Source organism: Pteropus medius, unplaced genomic scaffold (assembly GCF_902729225.1).
Source record: "Pteropus medius unplaced genomic scaffold, Ma_sr-lr_union100, whole genome shotgun sequence".
NCBI classification, from domain to species: domain Eukaryota; kingdom Metazoa; phylum Chordata; class Mammalia; order Chiroptera; family Pteropodidae; genus Pteropus; species Pteropus medius.
Window position 1 is genome coordinate 20,600,463 of NW_024351729.1, and position 18,689 is coordinate 20,619,151.

Consider the following 18,689-nt stretch of genomic DNA (forward strand, 5'->3'; position numbering starts at 1 on the left):
TTTTTGTTTGGTTGACTAGGAGGTGGTGTGAATGGAGGTAAGGAATTGAGGAGGAGAATGAGGGGAGATAGTTTAGTTTTGTTTATGGACAGTTTGAGGTACCCAAGGTATAACCAAATGAGATATTTACTAGCTAGTATTCAATATAAGTCTGGATCTTAGCATTTTAAAGCTCAATATACAGATTTTTGATTCATTGGCTCACAAGACTGGATAAAATAATCCCCAAGTAGAGTTTTAGGAGGAGAGAAAGGTCAACAGCAGAATTTCAAGATTACTTGGAAAAAGAGAAGAGCTGAGGGAGGAGTGGCCCACAGAGTATAATAATCAGGGGAGAGTGTTGTTTCTGAAGCCAAAGAAGGAGAAAGTATAGAGAAAGGGGTTGGTCACATGCATTGAAAGGTCAAAAAAGTAGAACGGCAACCAAGGACTTAGCAATTAAGAGGCCACGGGTGACCTCAGAGGACAATTTCACCAAGAAAATGAGGTCAGAAGCTGGATTAGACTGAAGAATAATTGTGTTCTAAGCAGTGAAAACAGCAAGACTATTATTTCATGAAATTTAGAGGTTAAAGGAAGTAAAGATACTGGTAGTAATTTATGGAGAGAGAGGGACCAAGAAGGATTTTGTTTAGGAAAGCTGAGACTAGAAGGGTGAGGGTATGAATCAGAGAAAAAGGTTGGTTGAAGTGATAAGAAAGTACTTAGATAATGAATTAAAGTTCCAGAAGAGGTACAGTAAATATGATCAAATGCCAGTGTGTACAGTGTGGGTATAACGGAGCACTTTAAAAAAAGATCTGAAACAGGAAGGAAGGGAATAACAGTCTTAGGAGTATTTGGTCTTGTTTAGAACATTCTCGCATGTTGGAATGTGTCAATCACAGACCTCTCTTCACAGGCAGCAGCTGTTGCCCTGTCCTCCCTGATTCATGCTTTGGATGAATTAGGCATGGTGGCCATAGTTCGCTATGCTTATGACAAAAGAGCTAATCCTCAAGTTGGCGTGGCTTTTCCTTACATCAAGGACACCTATGAGGTAAAACCCACAAGTCTTTTATTTGTGTTAATTATTTCTTTAGTTTCTTTATTCTAAACAGTGTTTCTTCGCTGTTAATGTGCATGGGAATTACTTGGGGGAGCTTGTTAAAATGAGCTGCTGATTCTGTGAGTCTAGCCTGAGATTCTGCATTTCTCACTCCCAGATAAGGCCGATGCTGCTGGCCTGTGAACCACACTTTCAATTTCAATGAAAGAACAGAAATTAATTTAAGTATGTAAAGTAGCTTTTTATTAAATCAAATCAGCGAATGTTAACAACGACCTTCTGTTTGCCCAATCCAGCGACCTCCTCTCGGTTCTCATCCTTCTTGATGTCTCAGAACCTAATGAGAATAGAGATTACCTCTATTTTCACAACAGCCTTTATTTACTATGGATAAAGGTTGAGGGTGTGATTTTGTCGTGATCCTTGTGAAATACAGTTTATATAGGGCGCTTCTATTTAAAATACAGATCTGTATTCCTTACCATTTCCTATTTCTCAAAGAACTTATTATGGCAGAACTGGAAAAGAGAAGGCAAATATTTTGATTTGCACATCAGCTTTTCAATCACCTTGACTCATCTCATTTATTGCATTGGTCATGCATTTTGCAGGTATTCTCTGATAGTCTTTCTCTGAAGCATTTCTTTTATGTTTAATATTCTTTGTACTGTTTGCCGTTATGTACAGCTGATGAAAATCAAAATGAAAATCAAAACACTTTTCTGTCCATGCACCAGCATTGAGCAGTCTGATTATTGACATAACTTTGTTGTGCCACTTTCTTAGCGTTTGGAACCAGTTATATTTTTTCGCTAATTTGGTTGTTTTTGCCTTTCCCTCCTTTCTTTCTCGTTAGTGTTTAGTGTATGTGCAGCTGCCTTTCATGGAGGACTTGCGGCAATACATGTTTTCATCCTTGCAAAATAATAAGAAATACACTCCCACGGGTGAGTTTATTTCTGTTTTGCTCACTAATTAGCTTTAAACATGGACAGTTCTAAGGAAATCACCTGTCTGCAGTCATTGGTTGGGGCCAGGGTTTCAGAGGGTGGAATTAGTCGAATCCGAATCATACTCATATACAACAGTGGTGAAGGTGGTTCATCGAGTGTTCTCCTGTAGTCGAGACAGGTTTTCTATAAATTCTCAAGCACTCTCTAGGTTCCCCCTTCTGATTTAGGGCTTGTATCTAGGGAACAGTTTGCTAGCTATGGATGTGAATCCTCTAGTGTGAGCAGGTTTGCCCTCTGCTGAAGTGAGTTGATATGTATCAAACCTGTGACGTTAGTGTCCTACATTACAAAAATTGTAACTTTGAAGTGAAAAGTGACAATGCTGAAGATTACCTTTTCCCTTTGCCCGTTTTTTGTAGTTTACAGTAACAGTCCAAGTCTCGTTGTTCCTTATTTCTAGGATTTATTTTGAACTTGATGAGAAAAGGCCTTTATTGCTTGTGTCGGGTGTGGAGGATGGTTACACAGAATGATTCTCACAGACGCAAATCCTGTCTTTCAGAGAGCTCACAGTTTAAGACAGTTGTAATAAAGTATAAGAGTGGGCCAGATGGAGAGAACATACCAAAAAGAACACAAAATGATGAGTAGATGTTTCACTTAACAGGGTTAAATCTGCCAGTGTAGGATTAGGTAACTGTGAGGTTTGTTTCAAGACTGGGTTCTCTCTCCTTTGGTTTGGGCCTGTTGGACGCAGCATGCAGTAGGAAAGCCAAGAGTCAGGTGGGCCCTTAGGACTGGTATCTTTACCTTCTAGAAGTGAGTCCGTCTGCAGCATGGTGGAGCCCAGCATGGACTTCAGTGTACGGAAGCTGCCAGCATGTTGCAGTATTCTGTCTCTTCCTCTTGATAATTCCAAACATTAAACGAGTAGAACATTTTAAAAAGATAACTTTGTTGAGAAATTATAGACATATATTTCACTCAGGAACTAAAACATTAAATATCTCTTGATTCATTTTCTCTGAGTGGAAATAGTTTTGTTTGTATTTTTACAATTGGAGAAATGCATCATTAAAACTGCTTAGCATATTTTCCAAGGTGACACTTACGTAAGGGTATGCAATGCCATAATAATTAGGCCTGGTACTACCTTGAAGTTGCAAGGGAAAATCACTGGAATGTTAACACACAGGTACTACTTCCTACTATTGCCAGGTGGATCCTGCAGCAGTCAGCTTAACATGGTGATTGATGCCAGTGCCTGAAACCTCCCCCTGGAAAGTCCAAAAATGTGATAGAAACATCTCATGATAAATATCTGTATGCTCTTTCATTTTGTAGTAGCTGTACAAAAGGGATATTTGAAAAGATGAAGAATAGAAGCAAAATTGACTTTTTAGGAACTGCTTACTCTTTTCCACCTTTTGCCTACTGACCGAATATCTAAAAATAGCGCTTCAGCTTTTCACAGCTGAACTACTATATTAATCAGCAGAATGAGAGTTATACATTGTAGTTTAAGTAGAAGCATTTTGGGGAGACTTGCCTTTCATCCACATTACTTTGGGCTGTGCCATTTTCGTTGACTCAGTAGATTTTTATTGAGAAACACTTGCTTTCTGTTAGGTATTAGGACAGACATAAGAAAAAGGAAGTCATGTTTCTGCTCTTGGGCTTCTTTAGCATTTGATTGGAGTAGGGTAAGATGTGTATGCAGGTGTGTGTGAGTGTGCTTCGTACCATGAGCTCATTCTGACTTGGGGAGATTGTCAAGGTATCTCCTCGCTCTGGTACAGTGATGTTAAATCCTTATAAAGTTAATGCTTCATTATCAGAGGGATTTTCTTTTTCTTTTGTAAAAATAGTTTTCTCCTTTAGCTAATTACTGATTTTTTGCATATTAATTCATTGAATAGTGAATACTTTTAATTGCCGTATACAAGTTGAGTTTTGTGTGGTTGTGATGCGTTCCTCTGGAAGAAACTCTTTTGCTTTTGATATGCTACTTCATTGTTGAAAGTTCACTGAATGGTAGAGCTGGAAAGGAAGGACCTAAGAGACCAGCTGCTCTAAATAATGCTTAACAAATAAGAAAACCAAGACTTGAGTAAATGACATGCATAACTAGAGAATATTTTTAGCAGAGCCAGGGCCGCATAACCTGCCAGTATTGCTATGAATAACTATGAATGGAAAGAACTCATTTTAATGGAAAATAATGTAGGTAGTCATTTTTTTTTCTTTCTCCTTCTTTATCCTGTTTTAGAAGCACAGTTGAGTGCCATTGATGCTTTGATTGACTCCATGAACTTGATAAAGAAAAATGAAGAGGAGGACACGATTGAGGACTTATTTCCGACCACCAAAATCCCAAATCCTCAATTTCAGAGATTATTTCAGGTGCGAAAGGAAAGATGAACCAATTGCATTTTCTTAAATGAAGGAGAACTGAGTGAAAAGTTATGGTATATCCTTTGAGGGCCTCAGTTGCTCTATCTATTTTATAGAAGAATAACTTCCTTTACCCGCTAAAAAAAGAAAAGTACACTAAGCTTTTAGAAAGTAAGAAGCAAAGTTAGAATTCTTTTTAATTATTTTTCTGGAGAAAGGCTATTGTTTTTATTTTTTAAAAAGAGGGCTTAATAAAAAGCAGATTCTTTTATGCTTTTCTCTATTTTATGTGAATGAGATTTTTCTTTAGTTTTTATGAACTGTATAATAATCACTGTTAGGGAAGAAGTGTTCTGGTGCCACATTTGTCAAAAATTTCATAATTTAAGGTAACATAGAGGTCAGATAAGGAGGTTATAGTACAAAGTTATTAAAGAGTAACAAATTCAGAAAAGTATAAAATACGGATTTCTGAATCTTGGGCCAAAGGAATTGAAATGTAGAGATTGGAATAAGGGAAAGTTGACAAGAGAGATGATTTATGCTGAGGAAACAGAGTCATAGTCTACAGTTAAAGAGAAAGATATATTCCCGTCCTGGGTTAACTTGGTGACAACAGAACAGAGGCTTCTCTGAATACTGAAAAACTGGGAAAAAAATCACAAGCAGCTTTTTCAGGCAAACTCTTCCCCACAGAGGAATTGGGGGTGCTTTTCCTGTGGAAGGGGGAGCTGTGTGATGGAGAGACCATTGATTATCTCTTTTGACCCACTTTTCAAAGCACTTTAACTCAAGTCCATATTAGGGCCTGATAGGATTTTGAGGGGTCTTCTACACAGGAGAAGTTGCCTGCTTTTTGATGCTTATAATTCTTTAGTGGAAAAAAAAAAACTTTTCTAAAATTAGAAATATGAAGTTTAACATGTAAAGACCTGACTCAGTGAATACCTTTAGTATTCTAAGTATAATCAAGTCTATATTGTATAAAATCCTTTGGTGTTTTTGACAAGTGGAATTCAAGACCCGAAGGCCTTTGCCATTGTAGGGAAGAGAGGAGCAGACCAGTTTGTGTGAAAAGCTTGCAAAAACAGGTTACTATGGTGAAAAAGAGAAAATTCTGATAGTTGGCAGATTTACCTAGGGTGGTTTATATTTATCTTCAGTAAGTGTTTGTTGAATTAACGAATAGATACAAGCCTTGTGAACACAGACATTGTTCTTTCAGAGCTGTAAGAACTGGAAAGTTTGATTTTTACAGTTTAACAACTTTGTTTTCTTTTGAGGGAGAGAGTTTTTAATATGACTTAGCTGTATAAAAAATATTGTTAGGACATTTATAAATTGAATTTACTGTTTTTAGAAAAAATACTTTTTAAAAATACAAATACTAACAACGTACCATACATGTGCTAAAGACAGTATAAGCTTACTACTTGAAAAGACCCCTCCAGAGGGTTAGAGAGATAAAACCAATTGGTACAAAAGTGGTGGGTGCAAAATGCTTTGCAAATAAGAGAGCGAGAGATTCATGCAAGTGGGTGACTTAAGGAAGGCGTCACTGAGGAAGAAGGGGGATACATGATGCAACAAGGACATATCAGGAAAAAGAAGTAGCATATGCACAAGCATGAAAACATGAGGAAGAGTGATATATTTAGGGATCTACAAATAGCTCCATTAACTTGGAGAATTGGCTATATGGGAAAGTGACAGGGAAGGTAAGTAGCATTTGGAGTTTATCCTATAGGCAGTGGGTAATCGCAGAAAGATTTTGTCAGCAGAAGGGTGACATGATTTTTAGAAAATAGCTCTGATGGTGGCATAGGAGATGGACTGGAGACCAGTTAGAAAACCTGCAGTGGCCCACGCAAAGGCTTAAATTAAAGCAGTGACAGAGAGAATGGAGAGGAGACAGTTCGGAAGATAGAGTATGACTTAAGGGATTAGATGGTGGTTGATGAGAAATAAAGAGGAGTTGAAGATAATAGGATCCTAGCTTGACTGACTAGAAGGGTGGTGTTGCCATAATTGTGATAAAGCATGTAGAATGAACAGATAGGAAAGGTCATTTGTTTTTGCAAGTTTCAATTTGAAGTATCTGTTGGTTCTCCCAGTATAGACTCTCAGTGGGAAGTTGGAAATCAGGATGCAGAGCTAGGAGAGCACTCAGGAATAAATAGAGATTTGAGAGCCCTCCTCATTTAGGTAGAAACAGTTGAATGAGATCATCTGAGAGAGTATATTGAGTGGGAAGGAAAGAGAACAGAGTCCTGAACATCAACATGTGAGTGGACAATTAGGGATAGACATAAAAAGAAGAGCTGTTAAAAACAAACAAACAAACAAACAAACAGTGTTCTAGCCTCCACCCCCAAAAAGGTCAGAGAGGTAGAAAGAACTAGGAGAAACTGGTGCCTGTGGAGGTACATGAAGAGAAGAATGTCTGGAAGGAAAGAATCACAAATCAGATGTTGCACATTGGTGAGTAAAGGACAGCATGGCAGAGGGCCTGTGGAGTTTGTAGATATAGAGGATGACTTAGAATGCCCAGAGTCAGCAGAGTAATGGGGTAGGAGTCAGGTTCAGTGTTGGAGGAGAAAGCTTTACTGATGAAGAGGAAGAGAGAGAGAGAGGACCCAGAAAGCTGTAGGAGGATATGGAACCCAGGAAAACTTTCTTTTTCTTTTTAAATGAAATATTTATAACAGAGTAGATGAGCTGGGAGTAGGGGCCAAAAGGAGGGAGAGATTAATAATAAGTTTGTTGGCAAGAGGGTAATTTAATTCTAATTTTGGAAAGAAATGCTGAAAAATACATCTTTTGTCAAGTATACAGTTAAAACTGCCTTTTAAATAATTGATAGTGTTGCTAAAATCAATGTATTAGTAACTTAGGAACTAACCATGTGCGTGCAGTTTTTTCTCTAGTCTTTTTTTAAATTGTAAAAATCGCATCAAAGAATCATAATTGCTTAAAAGAGAAATAAATTAAGGGCTGATCTCAGCTTCTCAGCTACTAAAAGTGTCACTTTCTCATAATCTTATTTTTAAGAAGTGAATTTCAATATTTTGATTGAATTTATAAGTATCACACTTAGCTTTACCTAAAATGTGACCTTTAAGAAAATATGAAAGGTTGATGCTTTAGAACATCTCTTGTAGATCCTTTATTACTGACTTATGGATGATGGCACTGTCTGAAAGAATTGCCTAGAGTTCATACTTAAAATCTGTAATATTTTTCAGTAGGGAGTTTGGATTGGATACTTGTCCATTGTTTATTCTAGTTATTTCCAAAAAAAAGGTCAGTTGAATATCAAATAGAAACTTCCAGAGTGTGAAAGGTAGTCTGCTATGACGTGTGTTTGATTATTGCTTATATCTGTAGGGCTTTTAAGCTGTTGGAGATATTTTAATGACCTAAGGGAGAGCACTGTGAATTAAGAATTATGCACAGGAAGGTAGGGAGTGCATTCACAGGGCTTGGGGTCATTTTGGTTTCCCCTTTTGCTTCACTTTAAGTAGGTCGATGTTATTAATGCTCAAGGGAAAGTCAGGTAATTAGGAAAGAGGAAAACAGGAGTCAAACTCTGAAACAAATGAATATACTATGGAGAAGAAAGTTGGTGTGTTGAAACAAGAGAGCATCACCTGAAATTTCTAGAGGAAATTGGTACTTAATTCTACCTCAGGGTTTTCTGAATTTGTAGGACATTGATTCTTGAATGATATTTACTGTTTAAGCCTAAGTATCTTTTATTTATCAGAATGGAGGCTTCTAGCTTACATTTCTGTAGGGCGGGAAAACAGTTTATGGGGTGGTATAAGTCATATTTCTATGGTAGGAAACAGTATTTTGAAATTGCAGGAGCTATTCAGCTCTGTTTTTTCTTCAGAATTAGTAATATATAAGTCATTCAAAGATGGGAATGGAAGGAGCCTTGTTTTCCAACCTAATCTTGGAATTGATTCTCTAGCAATAAAAGGGAAATATCAATGAATTGATAGTTTAATTTTTTCTCTTTCTCTCAGTGGTATCTCACCCTTTTGCTTACCTTCCTATACTCCTTTTACAGTATTTGCTTTTCTGAGCAGAAACCTGTACTGCCAAGGCTTAGCAGACTGAAAGCAGTACAGGTGATTGAATGGAAGTGGCTTGCTGTCCAGATTTCCACTCGTGTGCGTGATGGAGGACCTGCCCTGGCCTCACTCTTGGTGCTGCTTCCTGATACCTCAGGCAACAGCCAGAGAGTCCTGAGAAAGAGCACTTTATTCCTTCAGCGCTTATCTGTTAGGTGCTCATTATGTGCCAGGCACTGTATTCAGTACTTGGAATTCAGCATAAGAGTAAAACTGGAAGAGCCCAGTCGAGCTGGATTGTAGTAAGGAGGAAGGTGGCAGGTGGAGCAATACGGGAGGCATGCAGAGGCTCCGTTACGTACGACTTTAGGATATGGTAAGGAGCTTGTTTTAAGATGACTTTAGCTATAATAGAACAGTGAAAGTAGATGCAGGGAGACCAGTTAGACGGTGATTGTGGTAACCCACAGAAGAGGTGGTGAGGCCTGGACAAAAGTGGTAGTAGGGGAGATGAACTGAGTTGATGGATTGGTGGAGAATAGCCCAAACTCCACATTTCAGGGAGGTTCAGGACAGACCAGTATTCTCGTCCTCAGATTTCTTTCTGGGACTGAGCATGGGCAGCTCCCCTTTAGCCACCCGTTTCATCCACCCCACACTGTTTTCTAAGATTGAGCAAAGGAGAAAGCACAGTACGCTGAAGGGAGGTAAAAGTTATAATCCCACGTTGTCAGGGGCTCTTGGAATTGTGTATCTTAGAGAACCTTGTATGTTCTCCAAGTAGTTAAAGTATCAGCTTCTTTTTATAAGATGAGGCTCCTTTCCAGGAGGGCTTCAGCTGATAGTGCTGCTAGGCTTGGATCTTTTTTACAGTTGGTTTTAGATGTTATCCATGTTCTGCTAACAAAGGAGGTTCTGGGCCCATCTCTTTGTTCTCATTTATATATGGTAGGAATCACAGAGCCCTCCCAAACTAAACGTGGAGGATCCCTGATCAGAAAAGCATAATGAAGCCATGTATGATGTCTACATCTGTATATTAAAAACCTTATACCTTTCCCACAGTGTCTGCTGCACAGAGCTTTACATCCCCAGGAACCTCTGCCCCCAATTCAGCAGCATATTTTGAATATGCTGGATACCCCCACTGAGGTGACAGCTAAATGTCAGATTCCTCTCTCTAAAATAAAGACCCTTTTCCCACTGACTGAAGTCATCAAGAAAAAAGATCAAGTGACTGCTCAGGACATATTCCACGACAAGTAAGTACTCGATGTAGTTGCATTTGACTGTGGAGTACATAAGATTGGTGGTAGTCATAGATGGGGTCTGTAATTAACGGTTGCATATAGGTTTGTGGAATCACAAAGGTCATATTTGACCCTTGCATTGAAAATACTGGTTTCTCATATCTGTCCATTGTAAGTATATTTTATCCTTGCTGTTCACCTGGAATGTAGAGCTACCTTCTGGGTTGTTGATTTTTTGATCAGCATCAAATTCTTGATGAATTATATATATAGGAAGGCTAACCAGTTTTTTTAATATCTAAAATTGAATTTTACCATTTTTAAAGTAGGGTGGTGGGAATGAGAGAAGAGGGGTAAAAGTCACAGGTTTTTCAGTTGGGAGGTTAAGTGTCCAGAGAATATCAGTGATATTTCTGGAAGAAAAATAAGAAAGAGAATGAAGAACATGGCCCTTTAGCTCTGCTGTTACTATGTCAGTGATGTACCTGGTTATACCACCGGCGAGATATTTGTCCTTTAAAGATCGTAAAATGCTTCTCGCATAATCCTTAAATAAAACTTTTAGGTAGCTAGTGATTTTTTTTCCCCTCATCATATTCTTCAGAATCTGCATCAATTTCCATTCAAAGCAAAACAGAAAGAAACCATAAGAAACTGGTTTTGATTATCCAGAATCATTTGGGTATATAACATTGATTTTACCAGGTATAGGTTTGGTTATTAGTCGCTTTTCCCCCCAAATCAAAATGGTCTATTCATTCTTTTAGGTTGCATTCTGAGGTCCAGGTTTAGACCACAGTTTTTTACTTTGATTTCCTTCTCACAGCTGTATCTTTATTGACAAAGTAAAGCTTATTTGTAAATACCCCCTCTGGAGGAGTATTAAGTAATTTCTAGAATCTTCAACAGGGTTCTCTAAATTGTTAATTTAGTGAATTATCTTCTAAGTTGAATAGAAAGCTTTGAACTTTCTATAGCTCTTTAGAGGTTAATACCTCAATGTTTGTGAGAATTGAAAAAAAAAACATAGGATTGATCGATTCTATCATGTGCATTCCTAACACATCCTGGCGAGTTTTATGTTTCTCTTTAGTCTCTCATGCCATCTTCTACATAGGAAGACCATCAATAAAAATCCACTTTCCTTCTGCCATTCTCATCTACCTCTATCCCTCTGGATTAGTATTTTCGAACAGTTCAGTAAAATTCTGCATCCTTTCCTTCCCGTGACAGCCTTGCTTTAGTCTCATCGCAGTCATCTGGCTATTCTCTCTGTGTGTCAAAGCTCCACTTCATGATCTTGATTATCTTCTGCTGCTGTGGGAAAGAAAGGGGTCATTTTCTCCTTCTCCTGTTGACTAAAATGTAAATTAGCTGGTTAAAAAAACACACCACACAGACCCAGAAGACTTGTTCTGTGATTTGATCCCTGCTGTGATTACACCTTCAGCTCTAATTGTACCATTCACTCAGGAGGCTTGAGTGCTGGCTTCCGTCATGGCTTGTGACATAGCCAAGCTATCTGCCGAGGCCTGAGAATTATCTCACTTACACACACCTCACGCTTCTGTTCTCTATCCTTTCTCCAGAAATCTTAGTCTTTAAGAACTGTGAAAATGATGCATTTAACAAATATTTATCGAGTATCTCCTGTTTTCAAGAAGAATGACTTGGTTCCCTGTGCAAGGTTCTTAAAGCCCTTGATTTTTATGGTATGGTCTCCATAAGGAGAAAAACGTTGCTTACAGCTAGCTACATATTTTGTGTATATCAGCATCTCTGTATTGAGGATATGTACTTCCAGTGTAAGGGTGAGGGGTTAAGATTGGGGAGTGGGCATATGGCTGTTCGGGAAGTGTCAGAGGCCAAGACAAAGCCCTGAGCAGGGAATCACTAGTTTTCATTCCAGCTTTGTCAATCGTGATCTGATTTTGGTTAACTAATTTTACCTTTATGAGAGTTTCTCCATCTAAAAACAGTCTTATGTCAAGAGATGTTGTAACAATGAAATTTCAGATAATAAAGCACTTTGAACTATTTGGAGGGAAGTCAGTAGTCAAAACTGAAAGCAATAACAGTATCATTATTAATAAAAACATTGAACATTTGATAAGATCTATTCCTGCTAAACCTGTTGAATCCTTTGTGTTAAAGTGATTTCTTTATTTCAGCAGGGTAAGGGCACCATCTGACGTTGTAGTCCAGAAATGTACTAAATATTACCCTTATGATATAAAAGCATTGCTTCCCTTAATGTTGCCAAACACTGTTTGAAATGAAAATGTCATCTCATCTCTTGGACAGGGGACTTGTGTGAGAAATAGGACATCTGAGGTCTAATCCTGCTTGTGTAACTAACTCCTGTGTGATCTTGATTTCTTTTTGTCTCTGTGCAGATAGTGTAAAGTTTTCTATTTTTTCAGGTTCTCTAAGATTCCCTGCCACCTTTCGGTAGCCATCCTCACCTGGTTACTGGTTAAGATATCAGACTTCAGAGTCAGATAGTGTGCGTTGGTCCCCTTGCTCTGCAGTGTGGCCTTAGGCACAGGTTGCTTATCCTCCCTAAGCCTCAATTTCCTCATGAGTAAATAGGGATAATAGGAGTATCTGTCTCATAGAGTTGTCATAAGGGTTAATTGAGTAATATGTGCTGTTCACTGTTGTGTCACTAGAACCCAGCACAATGCCTTACACATTACAAGTATGGTGTTTGTTAAGAAATGATTCACAAAATCCTAGTCATGTCCCTGGCATATTTGTGATGACTATGGCAGTGATGATGATGGCGATGATCATTTTATAGAGAAAATAGAGGTCAGTAGGTGGGAACGCCTCAGTTTTGGGGCCTGTCTTATCTAAAAACACATCTGTATTGCTTCTACCTTTACTTTCTTTCCTGTCTCAGTACCTCTTCCCAAGTTAGTCCTTTCACCTATGTCCTGAGATACCATTCTTCTGCCTCATCTGGTACCTTAGTCCACTAATAATTTCTATATTTTCAGCGTCTCCCTCAGTACTTACTCCTTTCTCTCTACACATTAACATTTTATTTCTTTTCCCTACAACAAAATAAAATAATCTCCTTGCTTCCTCCTGTCATCTTCTTTCCTTTCATAAGCCAGGCTAATTGGAAGATAGTCTGCACTGTTTCTTTTCCCAGTACTCATTGTCTCCATCTTGTGCCCCCACTGCTCCCCTGAAACTGGTCTTCCAAAAGACACCAACTGCTAAGCTTACTTCAGCTTAGCAGACCTTTTTTTCTTGACCTCTTTGTAGCACTTGACATCGTCAGTTATTCTTCTTGAAACTCGTATATCTTCCTTAACTTAAACTTTTCCAGGTTTATCTATCTGAACTTTTGACGGCTCCCTCTCATATACCTCTGGGGGCTACTTTTCTTCCCCTCCCAACCTTAAATGTTGGTGTTCTTTAGGCCTCTTCCTCAGAAAAAGCTGGCATTTATTGGACGCAGATAACGTGCTGAGCGCGTTACATGTTTGGAGCCTCTTGGCCATTCTGTAAAGTAAGTTCTTTTATTAAATAACCCCATATCAAAGCTGAGGACACTGAGGCTTAGAGAAGATAAGAAGCTTGCCCACGATCACATCTGGCTGTATTTTGGAGTAAGGATTTAAATGTGGACAGTTTGACTCCAGAGCTTGTCCAGAGCTTGTACTCTCAACCAGGATGGCATATTTCCTTAGCAATGCATGTTTTAAGACCTTTTATTATTTCACATACAATTCTTCAAAAACTACTAAATATATGCTCATTCTAACATGTTTCCATCCTATCCTCTAGATACCTTAAGTGTCTATGGTTACTTCAAGGTCAGCATGTCCAGAAATGACTTCATCATCTTCTTTCTCCTTCTACGCTCCTTTCAAGGATCCTCTCCATGCTATTATTCTCTATTATAGGGAATGACACCTACTTTTCCAGGGAGTCATCACTTGATTTTCCATATCTAATTGGTTTACCAAGTTGTATTAGATTTACCTACTCCTTTTCCTTCAGGTTAGTTTGGTGGCTGATAGCATTGATTTTGGAGTCAGATACATTTGAGTCAAACCCAAGCATCTCCTTCTAATAGTGGTCGAAATTGGCAAGTTACTCTGTGCCAAGTGGCAGTGACAAATACCTGTCTTCTAGGAGGCTGTATAAGAGAGTGGTTACGAGTTCAGGATTAATTGTGCACCCTTACTAACTGTGCTCTAATTTAGACAAGATCAAGCCTCTTTCACCCTTGGTTTGCTCATTTGTAAAGAGACAATAGTAATAATTCATAAGGTTGTTGTGAAGTTTAACTGAGCTATTTTAAATGTGCTTAGCATAGTGATGAGCACATGATAAGCATTAAAAGAAGTTAACTCTAATTAGTGTCACCCACTGCCATTGCTTTCACGTAGGCCTCAATTTAGCCTACTCTACTGAGACAACTCTTTAACTATTTCCCTCATTCTAGTCATATCCCTTTTTAGTCTCTTCTGCATTCTGCATTCTGTTAACATCACTCCCTCGCTAAAATTCTCTAATGAGGTGATTCCTAATCTGTGTGTGTGTGTGTGTGTGTGTGCGCGCACGCGCGTGCGCACATGTGAATGGTGAACCCTTTTGATAACCAGATAATAAACTATGAACCCTCTTCCCAGTAAAATACCATAACATACTTAGTTTTGCATATATTTTCAGGGGGTTCACACATTTCTTGATGCCATCCTTGGACCCCTGATTAAAAACCTTTGCTTTGGTCTTTCCATTACCTTCAGCTTAAGATTAAACTCTGTTACACAAATGAGAAAACCCAGATAAGCAGAAAGAAAAGATTTGTTCATAATCCAGCTACCTAGAGAACCGCTTTCTTTCCTCACAGTATGTGTGTTTATAATATAGATATTTTCTATCCTTATCTCTCACTACTTCCTAGCTTGCACCTCATGCCTCAATCAATAGAGCTACTTGCTGTCCCCTCACAGAGATATGCTGCTTACTACAATATTTTGTTAATTGCCTTTTTATATATTTAGCTTTTTTTATTTGGCTGAACTTCTTAAAAGTACTGATTATATATTAATTTTTGTATATTTAGAGTCTACAGCCTAGCTTAGTGGCTGACACATAGTATTAGGTCAATGTTTGGCTAAATAAATGAATTATAAAATTTGTACATATTTATGAAAGAAACTGAGAAAGGAGAACAAACAACAAATTACCCATGGTCCTGACATCAAATTCAGTAGCTCTTAACACTTGTATGTTTACCTTGACCTTGCATGGATAATTTTACTATCCAGGGCTCAGCTTCTTCATAGATAATTTGGGGATGAAAGTCATTGCCCTTTTCCACTTCACATAGAAAGTATGAGTTTATTATATGTAGAACTCCTAATAATGCTATTAAATGATTCTATCTTGAGATTATTAACTATATTAAATTTTCACTACTTTCTGCTTATTTCTGGACCTACCCTTACCTGCCTAGTTCTAGAGAATTGATATATATAGCTTTTTATCCTTCCTTTCCTGCAGTCTTGGATGGTTTAAGAAATTCTTTATGTGGTTCAGCCTTGTATTCTCACAGAACTTAGCATAGTGCTCCCTATATTTAGTGCTTCTTAATACCATTATATAAGTTAATTTGTATTTTGGAAGAGAAGAAGTGAATAGTTGATATACTCATTATACTTTTCATCACAGTGTTTTCCTGAAGAGCAAACTGAAGATCAGAGAAAAGGATAGTAACTTATTAGATTCTAAACTCTAAATATACTAAAATTAATATGAAATCAATACCTTCAAGAAGCTTTAAGGTTCCAGGGCTAGCGGGTGGCAAAACTAAAAGCAGAATTCAGGTCTTTTGTCTCCAAATCTTCAGCAGTACTACATCCTCTGTCTCATGGGAACAACTGGCAGAGGTTAACTGAAATGGCTGTGACTTTTTTTTGAATGGACTCAAATTATGATGGAATTTCACTCTTTCTTGGGTTTTGTGCATTTTCCCTCCGTTTTTGCCATCAAGGCTTTGTGCATTTCTTATTCTATTTGAAGGAAAGAGCTCAGGATGACTCATCTCTTAATGTTTCCTGGTCCCCATCCTTCTGTCTCCTGCTTTGCTTCTCAAAGGGAAAGAGGCAAGTGGTAAATGGGAAAGATGACAAGTAATAAACGTTTAATTCATGTTTTTGTGAGGCTCTAATGATTACTTCTGTCCTCGTATCTAGCTGTAAGAGGAGACTCGTTATTGAAATATCACTGAATAAGCCAGTTTATGCCTTATTTTTCTTGGCTTTATTTTTAAGATAACTCTTCCTAATGCCTCACTGCCTGAGGGTTGGGCCTTTGAACTGAAACATCACATTTAAAAATACTAGATCTTAGTAACTAATTTCTCTTCTCATTCAGCCATTTCTTGACAGCTGTTTTTGCCCCAGATTTGATTATTTCTCTGGGAGAAAAATCTTCATTCTCTGTATTCAGCAGCTTAAGGGAGATTATGGGCAGTCTTTGGATTTGATTTCCTTCTCCTTTGCAGTTAACTTGACCTCCTCTTGACTTTAAGGCAGGCTGTTAAAGCCAGAATGTTACTTGAGGCACTTCCGTGGAGTCCTCTTTCCTTACCACACAGATGCTATTGGGCTTGTTAGCATGTTGCCCCAAACAGAATCAGGTTTATAGGAGAACAAATTAAAAGGGTTTTTTTTTTTTTTTGAAAATGGTTTTATAGTCTGAGATTTCCCTAAGAGCAAGCTCTTGCATATTTAATTAAGGATTGTTTCTTAAGTTTTGACAGCTGTAGGTGGAGGTTTATAAAGCTCTCACATACATGGTGGAGAAGATGGGTTACTAGACGCAAAGGTCTTCTGTGTACTTGGAAAGCTAATAGTTATCAATTCTGAGACAGAAACTAGCAGGTAGCATCTGAAGAGTAAATGGGTTTCTTACTGACATGTTCGGTTTCCATTACCTGTGCTTGCAGTTTCATCTTTTGAGAGGGCTTTGTGATGCAACCGCTAATTATGATTTCTGTACTGCTGTGAAACAAAATCAGGGCTGCTTCTATTGGGTCGTCAGGAGCTCTGAGGCTAGGCAAGGAGGCCGTCTCTTTGTAAAGAAGGACTAAGTGTGTCGGTTTGTTTTTGACACTTGAAGAATAAATTTATACTTTTCACATCAGTAGTTGTGAGTTTTGTACTGTTTCTTCTGTTTTAAGGAGAAAAAAACATTTATTTCTTTTTTAGCCATGAAGAGGGACCCACCTCTAAAAAATTCAAGACTGAGGAAGGGGAAGCCCACTTCAGCATCTCCAACTTGGCTGACAGCGGTGTCACCAAGGTAAGCAGAACTTTCTCAGTGTATTCTCCCGCTTCGGGAAGGAGGGGACTTGGGGAGATTGCAACTGTTTTGTTAGTCCTTTAACATATCGCTTTCTCTGGTCTTTGCCAATATACAAACCAGACTCATCCCACTCATCTTTTCTTCCTGTAATTATTGCCATTGAATTACCTATAGAATTATCTTTATGGTACATAGCACATAGAGTACTTTATAATAAATGGAACATGGGGCGTCTCACTGGTAGCCCTTTTTGTAGGGGTTTTTCTGGTTGACTTCCTGTCAACCATAGCTTTCTGTTTAGTCAAAATGACAAGATAATTGGAGTTGATGATATGAGTCGTAAGGTCCCAAGTACATAAAATTTAAGAGTACAGCTCTTCTATTTTTTTTTCTAATATACAGCTTCAGAACAGGTTTCATAAGTCAGGATTTCCCGAAACCAAGCAGTCTTTGACACTCGAGATCTTTAGTTTGTTGGAAGGTTTTTGGAACTTGAACATATTGCCTTATTGTAAGTGGCATTATTTTGAATTCAGTGGATCTTAAAAATTGTCCCTTACTAGCCAAATACACTAGGAAAAAGAGCACTAGGGCATGCCTTTTTCCTGCCTCAAAAAGAAATGCTCTCAGAAAAACTGTGAAAAAATGATTTAGGTTTTATTTCAGCGTTTTATGGTGAAGGAAAAAAATTATGACCTTATTTGCTCTGAGAGCTTTTCTGACTGCTATACCAGAGCAAACTGGAAACTTTCGTATATTTTGTGCCAAAGTTTACCAGCCGTAACAGAACCCCATTGTCTCTCCCCTGTGAGCTGAATGATACTTAGGACTATTAAGGTTGGGATTGGAAGATTAAAGACATAAATATGATCAAAAAGTGCCATATAGTGTGTCAAAGATTTTCATCTTTGCAACTTTCCCTCCTAGCATGGCAGTAAATCTTGATACATGATCTGCTTTTACTTTGGGGACGGGAACATGTTCAGTTTGGACATGTGTGCATATTCTACCAAAGCTTTAATGCCAGAGGGTCAGCAGCAGTCCCCATAAAAAGGGCAGTTTAATGAACCAAGCATCAGACTGTTATTTCTCATGTCATGTTAGTGGAACAAATATATTCTGAGCTGACCTCACAGTGCAGAATCCTCCCCTTCCTAATTGGTTAGGTATCAGGATGCATAAGCCGTCTGCCACATAAAGCCTTCAAGCTGGGCTGGCTGGCAGCTTGATGGTAATATTTCTGACCCCTCTGGAAAGAAGTCAGCTAGGTAAGTGAAAGTACAGACAGCAGCTTTGGCCACAAGAATCTGCTAGCTTTTAACAGGACCCTGAAAATGAAAGGTCTTCATTTTGTCTTTGGTTTTATTTTTCAAGAGCATACTTACTACACTGAGCCATCTTGTCTTGCCTGGGGTGTAGCCAAAAAGAGAAGTGATCTGCAGATTTATTGTCTGTGGGTGCATTCTAGGTTGGAAGTGTGAATCCTGCTGAAAACTTCCGTGTTCTAGTGAGGCAGAAGAATGCCACCTTTGAGGAAGGTGAGTGATATGCCATTGACTCTGCATTTAAGGGAAGATATGTAATCAGATTAATGGATTTAAAGTCTAGATTAAGAAGTATAGCCTTCTGT

The 18,689-nt window shown here is 38.3% G+C and overlaps 1 protein-coding gene across 1 annotated transcript in view; it reads left to right on the forward strand.

Annotated features, from left to right (window-relative positions):
- Window positions 1-18,689, forward strand: part of XRCC5 (X-ray repair cross complementing 5) — a 77,049-nt gene that overhangs the window by 22,210 nt on the left and 36,150 nt on the right. Inside the window, 6 exon segments of the mRNA XM_039844722.1 lie at window positions 902-1,039; window positions 1,905-1,995; window positions 4,271-4,404; window positions 9,540-9,736; window positions 16,963-17,056; window positions 18,528-18,597. Coding sequence (XP_039700656.1) covers window positions 902-1,039; window positions 1,905-1,995; window positions 4,271-4,404; window positions 9,540-9,736; window positions 16,963-17,056; window positions 18,528-18,597 — 724 coding nt within the window.